The sequence below is a fragment of the Numenius arquata genome, chromosome 4 (assembly GCF_964106895.1).
Source record: "Numenius arquata chromosome 4, bNumArq3.hap1.1, whole genome shotgun sequence".
Taxonomy (NCBI): Eukaryota; Metazoa; Chordata; class Aves; order Charadriiformes; family Scolopacidae; genus Numenius; species Numenius arquata.
This window is the reverse complement of record NC_133579.1, coordinates 69,140,453-69,156,954: the sequence shown is the minus strand read 5'-3', so window position 1 is coordinate 69,156,954 and position 16,502 is coordinate 69,140,453. Positions and strand designations below refer to the sequence as shown.

General features: G+C 35.9%; 1 protein-coding gene across 2 annotated transcripts in view; it reads right to left on the bottom strand.

The window, feature by feature from the left end:
* Nucleotides 1–16,502, bottom strand: part of ATP9B (ATPase phospholipid transporting 9B (putative)) — a 161,085-nt gene that overhangs the window by 112,147 nt on the left and 32,436 nt on the right. For both annotated transcript variants that reach the window (XM_074146110.1, XM_074146111.1), the window contains exons 6-7: nt 9,324–9,382; nt 1,416–1,467 (exon numbers count right to left, since the gene is read on the bottom strand). In XM_074146110.1, coding sequence (XP_074002211.1) covers nt 1,416–1,467; nt 9,324–9,382 — 111 coding nt within the window. The remainder of the gene's footprint in view (nt 1–1,415; nt 1,468–9,323; nt 9,383–16,502) is intronic.

The window sequence follows — 16,502 nt, the reverse complement described above, 5'->3', positions numbered from 1 at the left end:
TCAGCACACATTGACCTTCTCCCATTCACACATTGCATTCAAGTGGCCTAGTTTAAAGTAATTCTTCTACAGGTGCAGAAGTCCTCCTACTTTCTACTTTTCTAGAAGCTGTGACTTCAGCTGAAACAGTTTTTGCGTCAGTAGGAAAAGATGACATTGCAAGTAGCCCAAAAAGAAACAATATCCATCTTTTTATAATCATGCTGGATCTAAGAGATCTGAGCTTTCAGAAGCATTACGCATTTTAATAAAATGTGGTACTGTGGGAGGGAAGAAAAAGAAAAGCCCACGTACCCTGAACCAGAGGGTGGTTAACCAAGGTGGAGATTATATACAGACTAGGAGAAAACTTTGTCAGTGCAGAACAGTTATAGATGATTTAGTGCATCTAACCAGCGTTTGAAAGTCATTAGCAAGACACAGCAACCATACAGTAATTTCTTCTTTTAGCAAATATACAGCTCTAGTAGTGCTCTGCAGGCTATCAGAAATATTTTTTCTCCTCTCTTGCAAATGATCTCTGCAAATTTAGCCCTTCATCTGAAATATATGACTAACTCCAGTGCCACAGTGAAATATCAAGTGCCACTAATACAGGGTTTACCAATATCACAGCTATTAGCTTTGTGAAATGTAGCGCTGTCTGACAAATCTCAGACAGTTCTTCAGGATCTGAAGAGAAATGGTAATACAAAGGAGGGAAACTCATTTGAGTTATATGGGGGGCATCCAATAGTAATTCCTAAATTTAATCAAAACAGCTATAATTTATAGGGTTCCTATAAAGGAAATATTTATTTCACAAAGATTAAGAGTACTTCCCTATCACCATGTGAAGAAAAAAAGAGCTAATGAGAAGCATTTTTCTTTCTCTCTCAAGAAAGTCGTTTGGCGTTTTTTTGACTGACCAAAAAGGCAGTATTACTTAAGTAAAAAAAAACCACAAACCCCTCATTTATTTCATTTTTTAAATCATTGCAATAGATTTAAAAAAAAATTTTAATCACATATTAGTAGGTTCAGATTTCAGTTCAACTTAATAACATTTAAGCATTTAAATATTTAGTCATAAATCATTTAAAAATATTGTCATCATATTAAAGAAGTACAGTCTTTTACATATAAAGCAGTCAATATTTGCTTTAACTAAACATTTTTGTTGTAACAATTCATAAAAACCATTTATTTAGAGGAACTTATCTATAAAGGTCTCACGTTCATAATAAGATTTCTCCTGGTTTACATTCCAAGCATACTGTATTTCTCACATATGGACCCTCTCCCATTAATGTAATGAAGGTAGATCTCCTACCATCAATCTATTTGACCACTTCAAATTTGGTACAATGCACAATCTAAAATTGTACAGCAACCACAAACATATCACGTAACGAATCCAAATTATCAAAACATACCAGTTTTTTCCGATGTTCTGAGAAACACCATGTCAGATGGGATTCGTTGATTCTGAGGAGAGGAAAAAAAAAAAAGGTATATTTTTTGTAAGTAGGGAAAAAAGTGAATTCCAATCAAATGTCCAGTAAGATCTATCACCAAAAGGTCACACTTGGATTGAAACTCAATTAAAATAGGATTTCTCACAGTACTTTACATTCAGCATTTGCAATTCAGAAATCAATATTTTCGAAAAATTATACAATAAGCAAACAACAGCTAATCCTTTCTGATGCTCTTTATAAGTGAAATCATAAATACCTGAAGAACTACAACAGATTTACATTTTCTTGACTGAAAACAGTAGTTCAAGAATATAAATATCTAATTGACATATTTTTTTTAAATGATTTCACTGAGCAAAACTGACACTCAGCATATATGATAGAAAAACCAGTTAAATTTAAAACATCTGTCTTGGCACTCAAGTTGCAAACATCATGAATACCAAGTATTCTCTCTCCCAACACACAAACATACACAGAGGAAACAGTAAGTCAGGGAACAGCATTTTCTATTTCACCTATCTATAAACCTCTCCTTTACAAAGTCAAAAATGAATAGAATTTCTTCCTCAGTATCTAAAGCATAGAGCCATATGCAGAGTCAGATGTATCCACACACCTGCTCTGCCATTTCCCTTTCAAGCACAGAAGTATCTGTATCAAATCACACTTTCAGGTTTTTTGGTTGACCACAGAAAGGCCAATCTAAGCTTTTGTGGATTAAACAAAAGGAACAATACCACCCTCCCACACGTGCTATCTGCTACGTGACTACCCAAATCCTTAGCTCTCCCACCACTTGTTCACAAGGCATCTGGAGAAGAGAAGACGGAGGGGGACCTCATCAATGCTGATAAATATCTACAGAGTGGGTGTCAAGAGGATGGGGTCAGGCTCTTCTCAGTGGTGCCCAGTGACAGGACAAGGGGCAATGGACACAAGCTGGAACACAGGAAGTTCTGTCTGAACACGAGGAAAAACTTCTATCCTGTGAGGGTGGCAGAGCCCTGGAAGAGGCTGCCCAGAGAGGTGGTGGAGTCTCCTTCTCTGGAGACATTCAAAACCCGCCTGGACACGTTCCTGTGCAGTCTGCTCTGGGTGGACCTGCTTTAGCAAGGGGGGGTTGGCCAAGATGATCAGCAAAGGTTTCTTCCAGCCCCTACCATTCTGTCATCTACCAGTACCAGTTATGCATTGCCAACATAGGGCTTAAGAATGAAAAACTGGGAGAAGTAAAAACAACCAACATGTCAAAACCTGAAAGAGATACAGGCCTGGAAAGGAAAAAAGCAACAGACTAAGCTTACAGGGGCCAAAGTGAAGAATGGACAGAACAATGAGAAAAGACACTGTACTGAATTGCAGTTGCTTCCATCGCAACTTATATCCAGTATACCACATGCTGTACTGTTTGATACTGAAGCTAAACACAAAGATTCACTTGCATTTTATTTACAGATTAACTTTAACCAATTAAGAAATCTCAGTAGATTACTAGCAATGGCTTTATTAGTTTCACGCTAAAAAATATTTCTTCATCTTCATTCCAGATTACTTGTTAAGAGAATATAACACACAAATATTTTTCACACAGAGAAATATGAATATTTGAGAATAAATTCCAGTTATACATGGTTGATATTGCCTTGAAAGTCACCACATAACTATGGCTCATCTTTTATTTTTTAAGAGCTCAGCTGTCTCTTTGAGTGTAAAAGAAAATAAACACAGCTGACAAAGCCCACCACATGGCATACACGAACCTCATAGATTTCAACCTTAAAAACCTGACTGAATTTACTCAACATTAAAAATTAAGGAGCACGTTCAGTATATAGGCATTTCAAAACTACATCATTATTCTCTATTTCACACTTCATCTCAACATTTAAGGATACTAAGAACACAACACTATTACAAACAAAAAGAAAACCAGCATTCTCAAACTGGTTTGATTTGAAATCAGATATGTAGTTTCTTATTTTTAAGCCTCCACCCTTTACTATTTTTGAAGGCAGCACTTCCCCTTCATCACTGCATGTCAAAAAAAAAAAAAAAATCTTAGAAGTATGTACGCTCATAGCAGCTTCCAATAAAACATCTCAAAATACATCTGTCAAGACAATTAAACTGTGCTTTGTATGACACTTAGTGTGTGGGACCTTCAAAATACTATGCCTGACTATCCATTAAAATCAGTTCAGAGTGAAAAAATTATGTTGACTCATTCATAATGGAGAATAAATATGTACTTACAGCAGACAGCACCACTGAAGGTGATGCTTTTTCCCCATATATAATGCTGTACTCTAACACTTGCCTCAGTTCTTGAGAAGCCACTCTCAGCAGTATTATTTCTTGGATGCCGTAGGGAAAGTTTTCCCTCACTCCAATGAAATCTTCCCAAAATCAGCCACAACAGTGCCATGGGAATAGTGTGATCTGAATAGATGTGTCAGAGTCAACTCCCAGATTCTGTGTTGTATGGGCTCAGCTTTCAAACTAAGATGATGTAAACTCTCTAAATCTCTGGGTATCTCCTGTCACTCCCTGCAATATACTCTGAAGGACACCAATTTGAAGTGGGACTGGAAGTAACTACAACTGTACTCTCTGTTGATGGGAAGTTCAATATAGAGGGGCCACGAAGGGCTACAGAGATGGTACTATCTCAAGCAAACAAGATGCTCAGAAAACAAGCAGGTTTGGAAACACTAGAAAATAAATGTATGTACTGGTTTATCTAAAAATCCTATGCGGTTAGCAAAAAACCGTCCTCATAACTTAAAATTATGCATTTTCATGCATGGGTACTTCCTGATTTGCAGCAATTCCCATTTATTTGTAAAAGCACAAGGAGTTAAAAATTCATGTGCTTGTCTGTATGTCAACAGTATTCACCTTGAAGGGGCTGCTCACCTGCAACTGCAGCTAGTACAGCATTTTTTGGAATTTCGCCTTATAACAGAAAATAATTAAACATGTAGTGAAATTTATTACCCACCATGAGCCTAGATTCAATCAGGAATATCTCATACTCAGATGTGGAAAAAATTGCAGCAAAAACATTAACCTTTATATATATTACCATGCACCTATCAGAGGAAAGAAAAGAAAAAAAGAGGAAAGGCAAAATGCAACTTCAAAATTAAATAAATCTTTCCTTAAATGACAATAACAATTAAACAGATATCCAGTCTTCATATAGATTAGCTATACATTTTTGCAGCTTCCCTGCCAGCTCTGACATAAATCCATTACACAAGTTTCAGGTTACTGGCTTCATGCCTATAAACTTCCAGTTACTTGTAAATCAGCTAAAACACTTGACCAACACCCAAAAATTTTGCAAAAATAATGGTCAAACAATCTAATACCGAATTAAATAAAAGTTCTAATAATCCAAATGAGGATTTGTTTTCACAAATCATTACCAACTTCCAGAGAGAACACGTTTCGCATTCAGTACGTGAAACATTCACCTGGTACCTGCTATCTGAGATTCAAGTCCTTATGCCTGACAAAATTGGGCAGAATCATAGAATATCTCAAGTTGGAAGGGTCCCATAAGGATCATCGAGTCCAACTCCCTGCTCCTTGCAGGACTACCCAAAACTAAACCATTAGATGAAGAGCATTGTCCAGACACTCTTTGAACCCCAACAGGCTTGGTGCTGTGGCCACTTCCCTGGGGAGCCTGTTCCAAGGAGTGATCACCCTCTCAGTGAAGAACCTTTTCCTAATGTCCAACCTGGACTTGCCCTGATGCAGGTTCATTCTGTTTCCTCCCTGCTGCTGCTCCCCTTGAGGAAGTTGCAAGACTGATCAAATCAGTCATGTGATCATCTTCATATTTCAATAGGAAAAAACGCATCTTGATTTTATGTCTTTTTAATGTGTTCTCTCTGCTTGGTTTTCTTTCCTGTAAAATAAAGCAAGCTTTTCTGCATTAACCTACCTGAACACAGCCTTCCATGTAGGGAATGCTAGAGACTGTCTTGTCTTTATTTTCTTCCTCAGGGGAAAAAAAAAAAAACCAACACAAAACCCACCCACAAAACCAAAACCACAACAGTATTTAAGGCTGACATCTGGTTTTTCATCAGGTTTTCCATATTTTGGAAGCGGGCAGAAAGGTACTGCAGGAGTACTAGATACTTAAAGATTGTCAGTATTACTGCTGACACTGGAGAGCAAAGATCCCCCTGCAAAGACGTAACTCGCCACTAAGAAAGAGCGACTACACAGAAACAGATGGCAAGTATGCTACAAAAATCTTTAAGATCTCGTTATGGAGAAAATTAAGGTCTGTTGTACACTGTCACAGACAAACAGCAGCAATATGTCAATCATGTTAGCCCTCTCATGTCATATTTATCAAAGTGGAACAAGTTAAAATGACAACACATACAACTTCAAGCACTCAGAAACCCATGAAGAAACTATGTAATCTCAATTACCATGGAGATGAAGCTAGAAATGTTTATTGATATATACTGAAATTTGAATATAAGTCATGAAAATGACTTGACTACATTGTTTTGCTTAAGCCTGAGCAGAATTAGAGCTCTAGGAAAGAAGGGCTTCCGCTTCTCTCAGTGTCTGCCTGTGCTGCAGATTTAGATTTATGCCTACAGATCTAACTATGGCAAGACAATGGTCAACACAAGGTAAAGTACCTCCCCAGCTTCTGGGATCCCACAGCTAACTCCACGCCATCCAGGAATACGAGACAGACTGGAAAACAAGAAATCCCACAAACACACCTATGCTTCCCTGCAACACAGGCTAAGATAAAAATACCATTTCTAATAGCCTTCAAATTACTTTTTCCATTTTTCTCAGGTTATTATCATGAAATTGTTATTATGCAGCTCCCTAGTCAGTCTTCCAATTCCCCTACAACTACCCATAGCTACAAACCCTCACAATTTTGCATTTACTGCCCTTTCTTCTCCATTCATGTAACGAACCATGTACTTTTCTCATTGACTAAAATATTCCTGCTTGCTTTTGAGTTATAAACCAAGAGGCACTTCCCAGTTTTTCCCATACTATCCACATGCTAGCATTAACTGCAATCCTTACAAATATTGTATTAATTTCACTTTACACCTGAGATTAAGAAAAAACAATTGTGTCCCTTTACAAATCCAAGAAAAGCTCTCAAAGTTTTAAGAGAAAGCATTACTGTTCTGCATGCTTTAACACACTATTATGTGTTATTATTAAATGTGTTGTTATTAATTATAGCAAAATGTGTTATTAAGTTTTATGCCTTCTTCACATCTCCAAAACGTACTCCAAACTGCCGATAAGTGTCTAAATAGCAACATCTGAACTCATCAACTCATCCCTTCAATTATCTAATTTAGGAACACTATGCCCACCTGTGCTCCCACTGCAAACTAAAAATGTACCTTAACACAACACAAGGAGAACATCTAGGAAGTAGCATGTTTGTTGAGGTGACTGTTTTTCAACTAACATATACAAGTGTCCTTTAGCTTTTAAAAACAGGCAATGTTTTCCTCTCTTCAGGCCTCTTCCTGCCCCAGTATTAGTGCATTACAAAATTTTCAGTTGAAACAACAGATATATTACTTGGAACTAAATTGTTTTAAGCACATTGCAGTTACTTAGAGTTGTTTTGAAATGAATCAGGCCTATTTAAAAAAAAAAAAAGAAAGAAAAAGACAATAATCAGAGGATATTCAAGGTTTAAATATAGAAGTGTCTTTCACTTAAGTTGTTAGTATTTGTGATGCAGTCACTAGTTAACATATGGGTCTTCAGCTCAAATGAGTCATTAATTTCACTGCAGAAATGCTGTTGATGCATCTTCCAGTCAAATACAATGTTAACTTGTTCCTTTGCCATTAGAGTGAGCAATTGAACATTTCACTCCCGACTGGTTCTTTGGCTTAAGAGTCATACTCTGAAATTGAAAACTGCTTGCTCCAACAAAATACACTTCTCAATAGAACCAGAAAACATTTAATTTCGTTAGTCTGAAGACACCTCCAGCTAGGCCAAAAGGAAAAAAAAAGCTCTGCTTGAGCAAGAGGGAGCTTGAAGCTGAAATACAACATTCAATTATATGCATCTTGCTGAAATAGTGAAATCTTCATCAAAAGGAACTCTACTCATTATTTCCCTAAATCCTTAAACATATATTTTTTTTCATTAGAAACTTCAGGTACTCACAACATATGATCTGTAAGCTACTGCAAATAATGCTGAAATAGATGCTAATGACCTACCTCATTCAAGACAGACTGATCCCCAAAGTAACTCCCATTTTCCAAATTCTAGTGTTTTTTAACAGACTGATGGATCTCAGTAAATTTCATGGAAGTCAGATTACCAGTTAGCCACCAGAGTCTTCCCTACACTCCATAACAATTAATTCCAGGTCTAGAGATTAAGAAGGCCCTAAGAAGGTTCCTAATAAAAATCAGAGCAAATATCAGTCTCCTACCAGATGTGGAATACACACAAGCGAGCAGCTGCAAGGTGACTCCACTTGCACAGTAAGATCGCAAGGTGTAAGTCAAAGCAGATGTAAAAGCTAGACGTTAGTGCTAATCTTGTCTACACTAGTATATGCTGCTCAGACAGTCAGGATATCAGACAAAAGAAAGAAAGGGGAAAAACAAGGCAAGAAATAGCACAAAGTCCCTGAAAATAGATGTGTTCTAAGCTGAGAGTAGCAAATCAAATGAGACTTGGCTGTATTGTTCTTTCTTTGGACTATAGAAGAAACAGAATTCTGTTTTCCAAAACAAACAGAAGAGGGGTTTCTTATACATGTCTGAAAAAAGAAAATAATCTCTACCCACTAACAATTTATAAATGCTCCAAATTCTCCAAGGAAAAGGAGAGATGTTAACAAATAAGAAAGCACAAAATGTGTCAGAAGGGCATATTTGCTGAAGGAATTTTATCAGAAGTCATTTACTCCACTAAATAGGAGTAAAACTACCCAGAAGTTTATAAAAGACTAGGTCCCTGACTAGGTTCCACTAAGGATTAGTCTGCCAAGCTGCAACTTGCCATACAACACTTTAGAAATAAAGTTGTAGATACAGGCTTCAACTTGAGGTGCCTCCTTCCAGCATCTCCATGGATTAGCTCTCTATCTCTAATACAAAGCGTGATGGGAGGAGTCACTTGCTGGCACCCAGAAAGTGAGTCACCTTTTCAGAATGAACTTAGGTAAAAATAGTTTCCTCTGACGTGAAAATTAAGTTGACTTTAAAGGTCATAATAATTTCTTAGTACCCCGGAAAGCCAACTGAAATAAGCAACACTGTCATTATTATAATACTAACATAGAGGGGAAAAAAAGTTCACAGCTCTCACTCATCATTTGCAATCCAACTGGAAAGCTTTTTCTCCTTTTTTAAAAATAGATAAGCTTTTATATTATTTAATTATGCATAAGGTAATATTATATACATATTATAATTGTATAAATACATTTTTATATCAATAAAACTTATCCTTAAAGGCTTCAGACATAGAAAAAACACTGATTTGAGCATCAGAAGGAACGCATTAGTAATCAGACAGCTTAGAACCTTTCCCACAGCACAAGCCAGAGAATTTAATTCAGTAACTGTATTCCCATCACAAGATAAATTTAAGCATATACCAATTCATAAAATATAAATGCTTACATTCAATTAAGCTTGTAATTAATCCAAAAGTATAATTCCTTCAAGATTCTCAAATAAGACTTGAACTAAGATACTAGCCAGTTAGTACTTCACAGATAAGTACCTCGATATACTTTTCTTCAGAAGATAATTAGCATGTCAATAATCTTTAGTCTCTAAAATATATTTAAAAAGTATCAACCTTTTCCACTATGATGAGGTCTCCAACTTGTATGTCTGAACTCTTAACTTGCACTTTACCTTAAAAAAAAGAAGAAATGTAATCAACTTAGGCAGTAATAAAGTCACAAGAATATAAATCTCAGAATGCAAGTTACACTTAAAGACACTATTGTTTGGTGAAAATGTTACCATTTATACAAAACAGATCTCAGATAAACACATTAATAAATAGATTTCATCTGTTTAAATAAATTATTCACTGGTTAAAAAAGTCTAGTTTTGCAACCAGCTAGCTACTGTAGAAGTATTACAGGAAAAAATATGTATGGAAGATCCTCAAGTCCAATCTATAGTATTGGTAACAGAGTTGTGAAACTGGAAACAGGAATCTTTCACATCTCCTACTAGACAGCACTTCTATTTCTGACAAGAGTTGTGAGGCTGACAGCCATGGAGCATTCTTACAGACGAGTTGTTAAGTCACAGCCCAGTTACTAACAGGTAGCTTTGCTTGGCCACTATCGCTACTGATGTAATTGGCACCATCTGACACTTGCTGGCAATTAAGAGTGGAAAACAGGTAAGTCTCTCTAAAATTAGAATAAACACCAAAAGAGTTCATTTTAGAAAAGTAAAATATCAATTTGCAACTGCTGAAAGCGGTTTCTTCATTCTCTAGAGCCGCCCATTCAGTAACTGCTGTGAACAACTCTCAAAAATATATACAGCACACGTACCAATTTAATTTCCATATGTTCTGTAAGGTATTAATATTTGCAAGACTGTTGAGTGTTAACATTCTTATTTAGTGGACTGAAAAACTGAGAGAGGTTAAGCTACTGCCCAAAATGAGACATTGTTGATCTCATTAGAATTGAGGAGTTCTAGTCCCAGGTCCTTGCTACAATTCCAGAAAATGTTGATTCCCTGAGCTAAAAACAACAAAAAAACCACACACCAACAAAAAAAAAAACCTTGTACACAAAGAAGTCATGACATATGGATATCCTCTTCCAAGATATAACAGGTGATAAAATCAGGATAGAAACACATATATATTTACACAGCTTGATGAGCTGAAACACACACCCATACGAAATGCCTTTTCCCCATCAGAAACACTATCATGATTCCAAGCAGCAGGCATCTATCAGCAGGTATCAGAGGACAAGTATGTCAGGTAATGTGCTTGGGTTCTAAATAAAAATCAGACTGAACAAACTAGAACAGAAGACCCACAAAAGCACAGGACGAGCAGCAATCAATCTGGAGTTTTAATTAAAGTATTACAAATAGTAGATTTGTCAATGCACATTTTATCATCACTCAAAGTTATACATTCATAAGTTGTTATAAACCAAAACTAAGCTAGGTTCCAAATCCATGAGGTGTCCTCATCATAACTCTTAATGAAGGTAAATCAGGTAGTTAACCTCAAAAAATTCCTTATACTTCTATGGGCATTTAGTGAAAGGTAGTAAGACTCATGTTGTAATTATTTTAAATACTTGCTCTTTAAAATGGCATTTCATGCAAAGGTAACAGCTCTTTTATGCTTAGTCAATAATGTACTCCTATAGCTAATTTTTAATATATTGTCCATGACATAAGCACTTCTAAAATATGCAATATCAGAAAACAATCTGAGCTTTTTTTTGGGCCTGTCTGCAAAGTTATTTCCGAAACCCAGTGTTTGTTATTGATAATGTTCTTGTGCACCAGTTTGTTTTTTCAGTTGCCAAACACACCTTCTTCCAAATATAAAACAAATTATATCTTCAATCTGACTCCTAATTCTGCCGTAACGCGGTTGTGATTGTGAAGGGAATTTACAGTAACTAATACTAAAACTCAACCACTAAAAGAACACTCTGATACCAAATCAACATATATAGTCTGCTTAACTGCATGAGCCTGTGAATTCTCTTTATAAATTCTCAAGTTTTGACTAGAAGTGAATAGTATATACTGGAAAAACATTCATTTGCAACATGATGTAGGGCAGACAAAGAGCAATGACTCACGGTGCCAAGTATACCAACAGGAACCCACACCGCACCTTCGCTTGTAGTCAGACTAGCGATCCAGGGAACTTCACAACATGAACTGAAAAGTTTCCTTATAGCTGAGTATAACAATATTCCATTAAAACCTTAATGGCAAAATGCGGCAGTAATTCAAGAAGTGGCTTAAAATATTTTGAAAAGTCAACAAACAACACTTTCCTTGAGCCTAGCAAGAAGGAGAATCATTAGACACCATTTCAGAGAACATTAAAATAATGCAATACTACATCTTAGTGAAGATGCATTTAGAGGAAAAAAAGACACTGAATGTTATTCACTGCATAAATTATTTTTGCAAACTATTTTTTCTCTAAAAACATCTCCGTAGCAAAACACTCTTCACCATCTGTGTAATTACCAATAAAAAGTCCAAAGCTGTCAGAAGTGGCTGCGCATCCAGACTTTATAGTCCACCAAGGCGCAAGGCTTTCGCCTAAAGCAACATATAGAATTATGCAGAACTGGAACACTGAAATGTGTCTGTAGTAATTCATTATACTCCCAAGATAAAGCCTTTTGAAATAAATTGCAATGATTTGAAAAACTAATAAATATCTCATATGTGCTAACAAGTATCTCACATAAAAATTTAAGAAATGAAGTAAACAAAAAGTAGACATATACTACATCAGAAACGACTTTGTTTCTTTTTATTTAGAAGTGTCTCTGCTACCTGAGTGCAACCCACTACTGAAAGAACAGTAACTTGTAAGAGTAGCATTTTCAAATCCTTTTTAATTTGCTATTACACATTACACGTTACTTTGAGTACTGTCTGAAGTACTGCTTCTAGAGTTGGTAATACAACTTGGCTCTAACCCATAAATATAAAACTCTTGAGTGACAGGAGTGAAGCATAGACCACATGAAAGTTTTACCTGGCATCTATTAGTCTGAGTTGTCAGCACGATTAGAGTATACGTAATATAAGAGGAGCTGGGGATGGGGGGGGCGAGCAGTGGGGAAAAGCTTAAAATCTACAGCGAGTCCAAGGTGAGGATGCTGATCTTTCAGTGCAAGGCCTGTCCTCAGGTCCTTCTTTCAAACTCCATCTTACATAGTGAACTTAGGTTAATCTTTAAATCATGAATGTAAAACTCCAGAGAGGAGCTTCCTAGCTCCTTTCCTCTGTGTACTTTCTCATCTTGGGTGTAGTGGAAAGCCTTCATTCTTTCTCATCCAATCTCCTGGAGGATGCAAAAATGTGGAAGAAAACACACCCCTTTACATTTTCTCTCTTGCAGCCTCTTTTTGAAATTCTCTCTTACATTAAAATTTCAAGTTCTGTTTCTGCTGTTACCTACTGCTTCCCTAATCAGCTAGATTAAATTGATACAATTCTTTAAAAAAATAAACGAACAAACAAACTTATCTGTTCCAAACGGCCTAAATACTAGAAATGAAGTTGTCAGTAGGTTTGAAATATTGCAATCAATAAAGACCTAATATTGTGCCTCTAGATTCAGAAATAATGTTTTTTTTTTAATGCAGCTGCTTTTTAAAAAGCAGGATGACCTGTTCTTGAAGAGCTGAAATTCTAACAAGAGTTTCAATACAGACTTCAAATAACTGCGAAAGAATAATATTACAATAATCAAGACATTCTGACAAACATCTTATTTTAAAGTTGCAGATAACATAGGTATAAATGATAGAAAACTGACTGCCTCTTGACAGAGACCATTTTGCAATTTAAAAAAAGATCAACCGAGATACAAACTCAGTAAGGTGGCATTTTAGAAACAGAGCAGCTCCCAATGCATAAACAGAAGTTCAAAAGTAAAAAAAAAAAAAAAAAATTCAAATCACTGTAGCTCTCTAAAACAGACTTATCAATTCTCCGATTTTAAAGGAAATATCCTAGCTTTCACACTTTGTTCTCCTCTTATGTATAGCAGTTATTGATATTTTCTCAATTTCACACAGTTTTGGCATATATTTTCAACTTCACTACATTCTTAAACACCCTTTAAGGATACAGCAAAGTCTGGACAGAATCTGAAGCCTGGACGGAATTAATCTCCTCTCTCCTGACACTTTTTTTTCTTTCCTTTCACTTTGCAGGTTGCAAAGCAAGAGTTCTGCAACACTTCTGAAAATCATATTAAACATCCTAAGATGAAGTGATGCCGCTTCTACAACACACAGTTGTGACTATTATAGTTAGTTATTTTCTTCTTGAACTTTTTTCTTCAAAACTTCAGTCATACTGCATGTGTAAACCTAACTAGAAAAGGTTCAGAGCAGGACTGCCAACTTGAAGAATGGTATGGGAAGGAAAAAAAAAAAAAAAAAAAAAAAAAAGAGTTAAAACTGCTTTACGGTTTTATTATCCAATTGACTTTTGGCAGCTTAATGATAGAGATAATACCCTGTTTATGAACTTGAGGGGATTCTTCTGCAGAATAGCAGTGTTTTTTCATAGGCACTTCACTTAGCTAGTCATACCCAAGTGGACGAGACAAGAAGCTGCGCCAGAAGGATAGCGGTACCTTAGGAAAGAAAAAGAGAAGTCCTCCCAAACCTGCATGCACAGGTCTAAATTTTTTTTCCACTGTGGTTTCTGCTTTACAAAAGGATATGCAGGTGAGATCCTCTGAAGCGGAAAAAAAGCAATTAAATTGAAAGGAACTTCAATAGCAAGATAATTTCAATTCTACTGGCAGATACTCTTCCTCCATACGATTTTAACTTGCATACTGACTGAAAACTGTCTACTAAGGATTTGCAGACTTTGATATGAAAAAAGGAAAGCAGATTTTGCAACAAACATCTCAATAAAAAGACTAAGTCAGCAGAATGCATCACACACCGAACAACTTAAGAGATTCGACACCATAATCTAGGAAAGTATATACGGGAAAGGATTCACATGAAAAACATGGAGATGGGTACACTTAACTGACTTGTTCACAAAAAAATTCAATACATTTACTGATCTGCATGTTTCATCATTTGCCACAAAGAGTTGAAAAAGCAGCAGCATTCAAACTTCACATGTAGCAGCTTCACCTTCGTGACAAGTACAAAGTTACACATCACAAATTCACCGAGAGATGACTGAGCTCTGCCATGTTACATGAAAAATAGAAAACTGCCTAACATTGGGTATCTCTTGGATCAGAATTCCATTATTGCCCAAGTACAATTAAGTAACACTTAAAACCAACGTCCCATTCTCCCTTGATTTCCTGCTCAGAGCAGCTCATTATTATAATTAAAAAAAAGCTAAGACTTGCTGATTAGAACAAATACTTACTCAAGGTCTTGAATTACTAAAGATAAATTCTAAGTCTTAAAGAGTCATTAGTGTGAATCCATCATCTTCAAAAAGCTGGTACTTCTTACACTAGCAACATGCATGTCCTAAGACAACATTCACATGTTTTACCTGTTGCTGAGGCTAATAACGACTCCACAGAAAGTCAACACTGCTAGGTAGTCAAAGAATTCCCGATTTTAATCTATTGAAATGCTGTATAAAAAGATTTTAACTTACAAATCAGACTACCCACACTATTTTTATACAAGTAATTAATCATAATTCAAATCCCAGTACCTTCTCTTGTTACAAACACGTCTGTTTCCCTATAGTAAACAAACAATTTTGCAAAACTAAAAGTCATTAAATTCTGATGTTTATCTTCCAGAAATGGTACAATTAAACCAAGGGGACCACTGAACCTTGCTAACTTTAAGTTTTCCTACTGTCCAATTCGAGCAAAGGCAACCTGCTTAACCTCTCTGTCAGTTTCTCCATCTTTGAGATGGAAAGAATACGTTTTTCAAAGAAAAGGCTGTAAAAACTACACGAGTCAAAAACAGTAGGAAAAAAAACCAACACACAAGATGCTAGAGCAGTATAAAGTGCAGTTCCACTCTGAAAAGTGACTCTTAAAGAGTGGCATCGATTTTCAGGTTTTTAATTAAATCAGTATCAAGTTTGTTCATTCACAAGTAACAAAGCCTTCTTTCTCCAAACCATTAGCCTGTAGGTTGGTATAGCAAGCCTAACTGAATTTTTCCGCTTGAAGAGTACTGCCAATATTAAAAAATTAGGTAGATCATGTTGCAAGTCATTTATAAAAATCATTTGCAGAAGTGTAGTACTTGCCTTTATTAATTTGCACAGATAAATACCTAAATCCTTCTCAAAACCTGTAAAAATCTTGGTCTAATTTTATCATAGCAGGAAGTCCCATTTGTTGCCTCAAAACGGTACCTTTCAGTTTCAGAATGTCATCTTATGAAAGAACCCAATATTATGAAAAAGGTGCAATTTATCATCTACTCATTATTTTATATATGTGTTTGTGGCAATTTTTAGTACAGCTTAATTTTGAGTGGGGACTGCAGTAATGTTTTCATTCTTAAAACTGGCCACAACTCAAAATATTGTTAGCTCATGGATCACACCATTGTCAACATGGGATTCAGACTTCATTTTAAGCAAAGATCTTGAATCTTTACATCTGTAAAGTATCACGGTCTGCAAAAAAAAACCCCAAAATACAGAACAAAACCCAAGTATGAAGTCATGATGGCACTGACACCAAACCCTCAAAGTTGAAATAGTTAAAAAAGGACATTTTAAAAACTGCTTTTGAACAAGTTATTGGTCTCTTCCTGTTAGTTCCTGACACAACTGCTGGGCTTTACCTATATACTACTGTATAATATTCTTAAATCTCTATTATGTATCTAGAAATCAGCTGTGTCAAGGTGACCAAATCCAATTTTAATTTGACAACTTCCTTATTTCTAAGAGAAGCTACAAAATGAAAAGTTTCTCAAATACACAAAACCTCATGAAATATTCCATGAGCTGGGAAAGAGGAAATCAGGATTACAAAACCTCTACTTAAATGCTGCTTAAATGTCTAGCAATTTACCAGAAACTCCAATGTTAACTCTAGACAAGTGAAAAAAGAAGCACAAAACTTAGCTTTTAAAACAGCAAGTGTCAATCGTGACATTTACACCACACTGGTAACTATAAAACTATATATGTGCTTCCAGGGTAGGATTGTACTATTTGTTTCAAGGTTGAGTGTTCAGTGCCCTACCAAACAGATCTACAAAAAAAAAAAAAAAACCAAAACAAACCACACAAAAAACCAAACTAGCAGGTT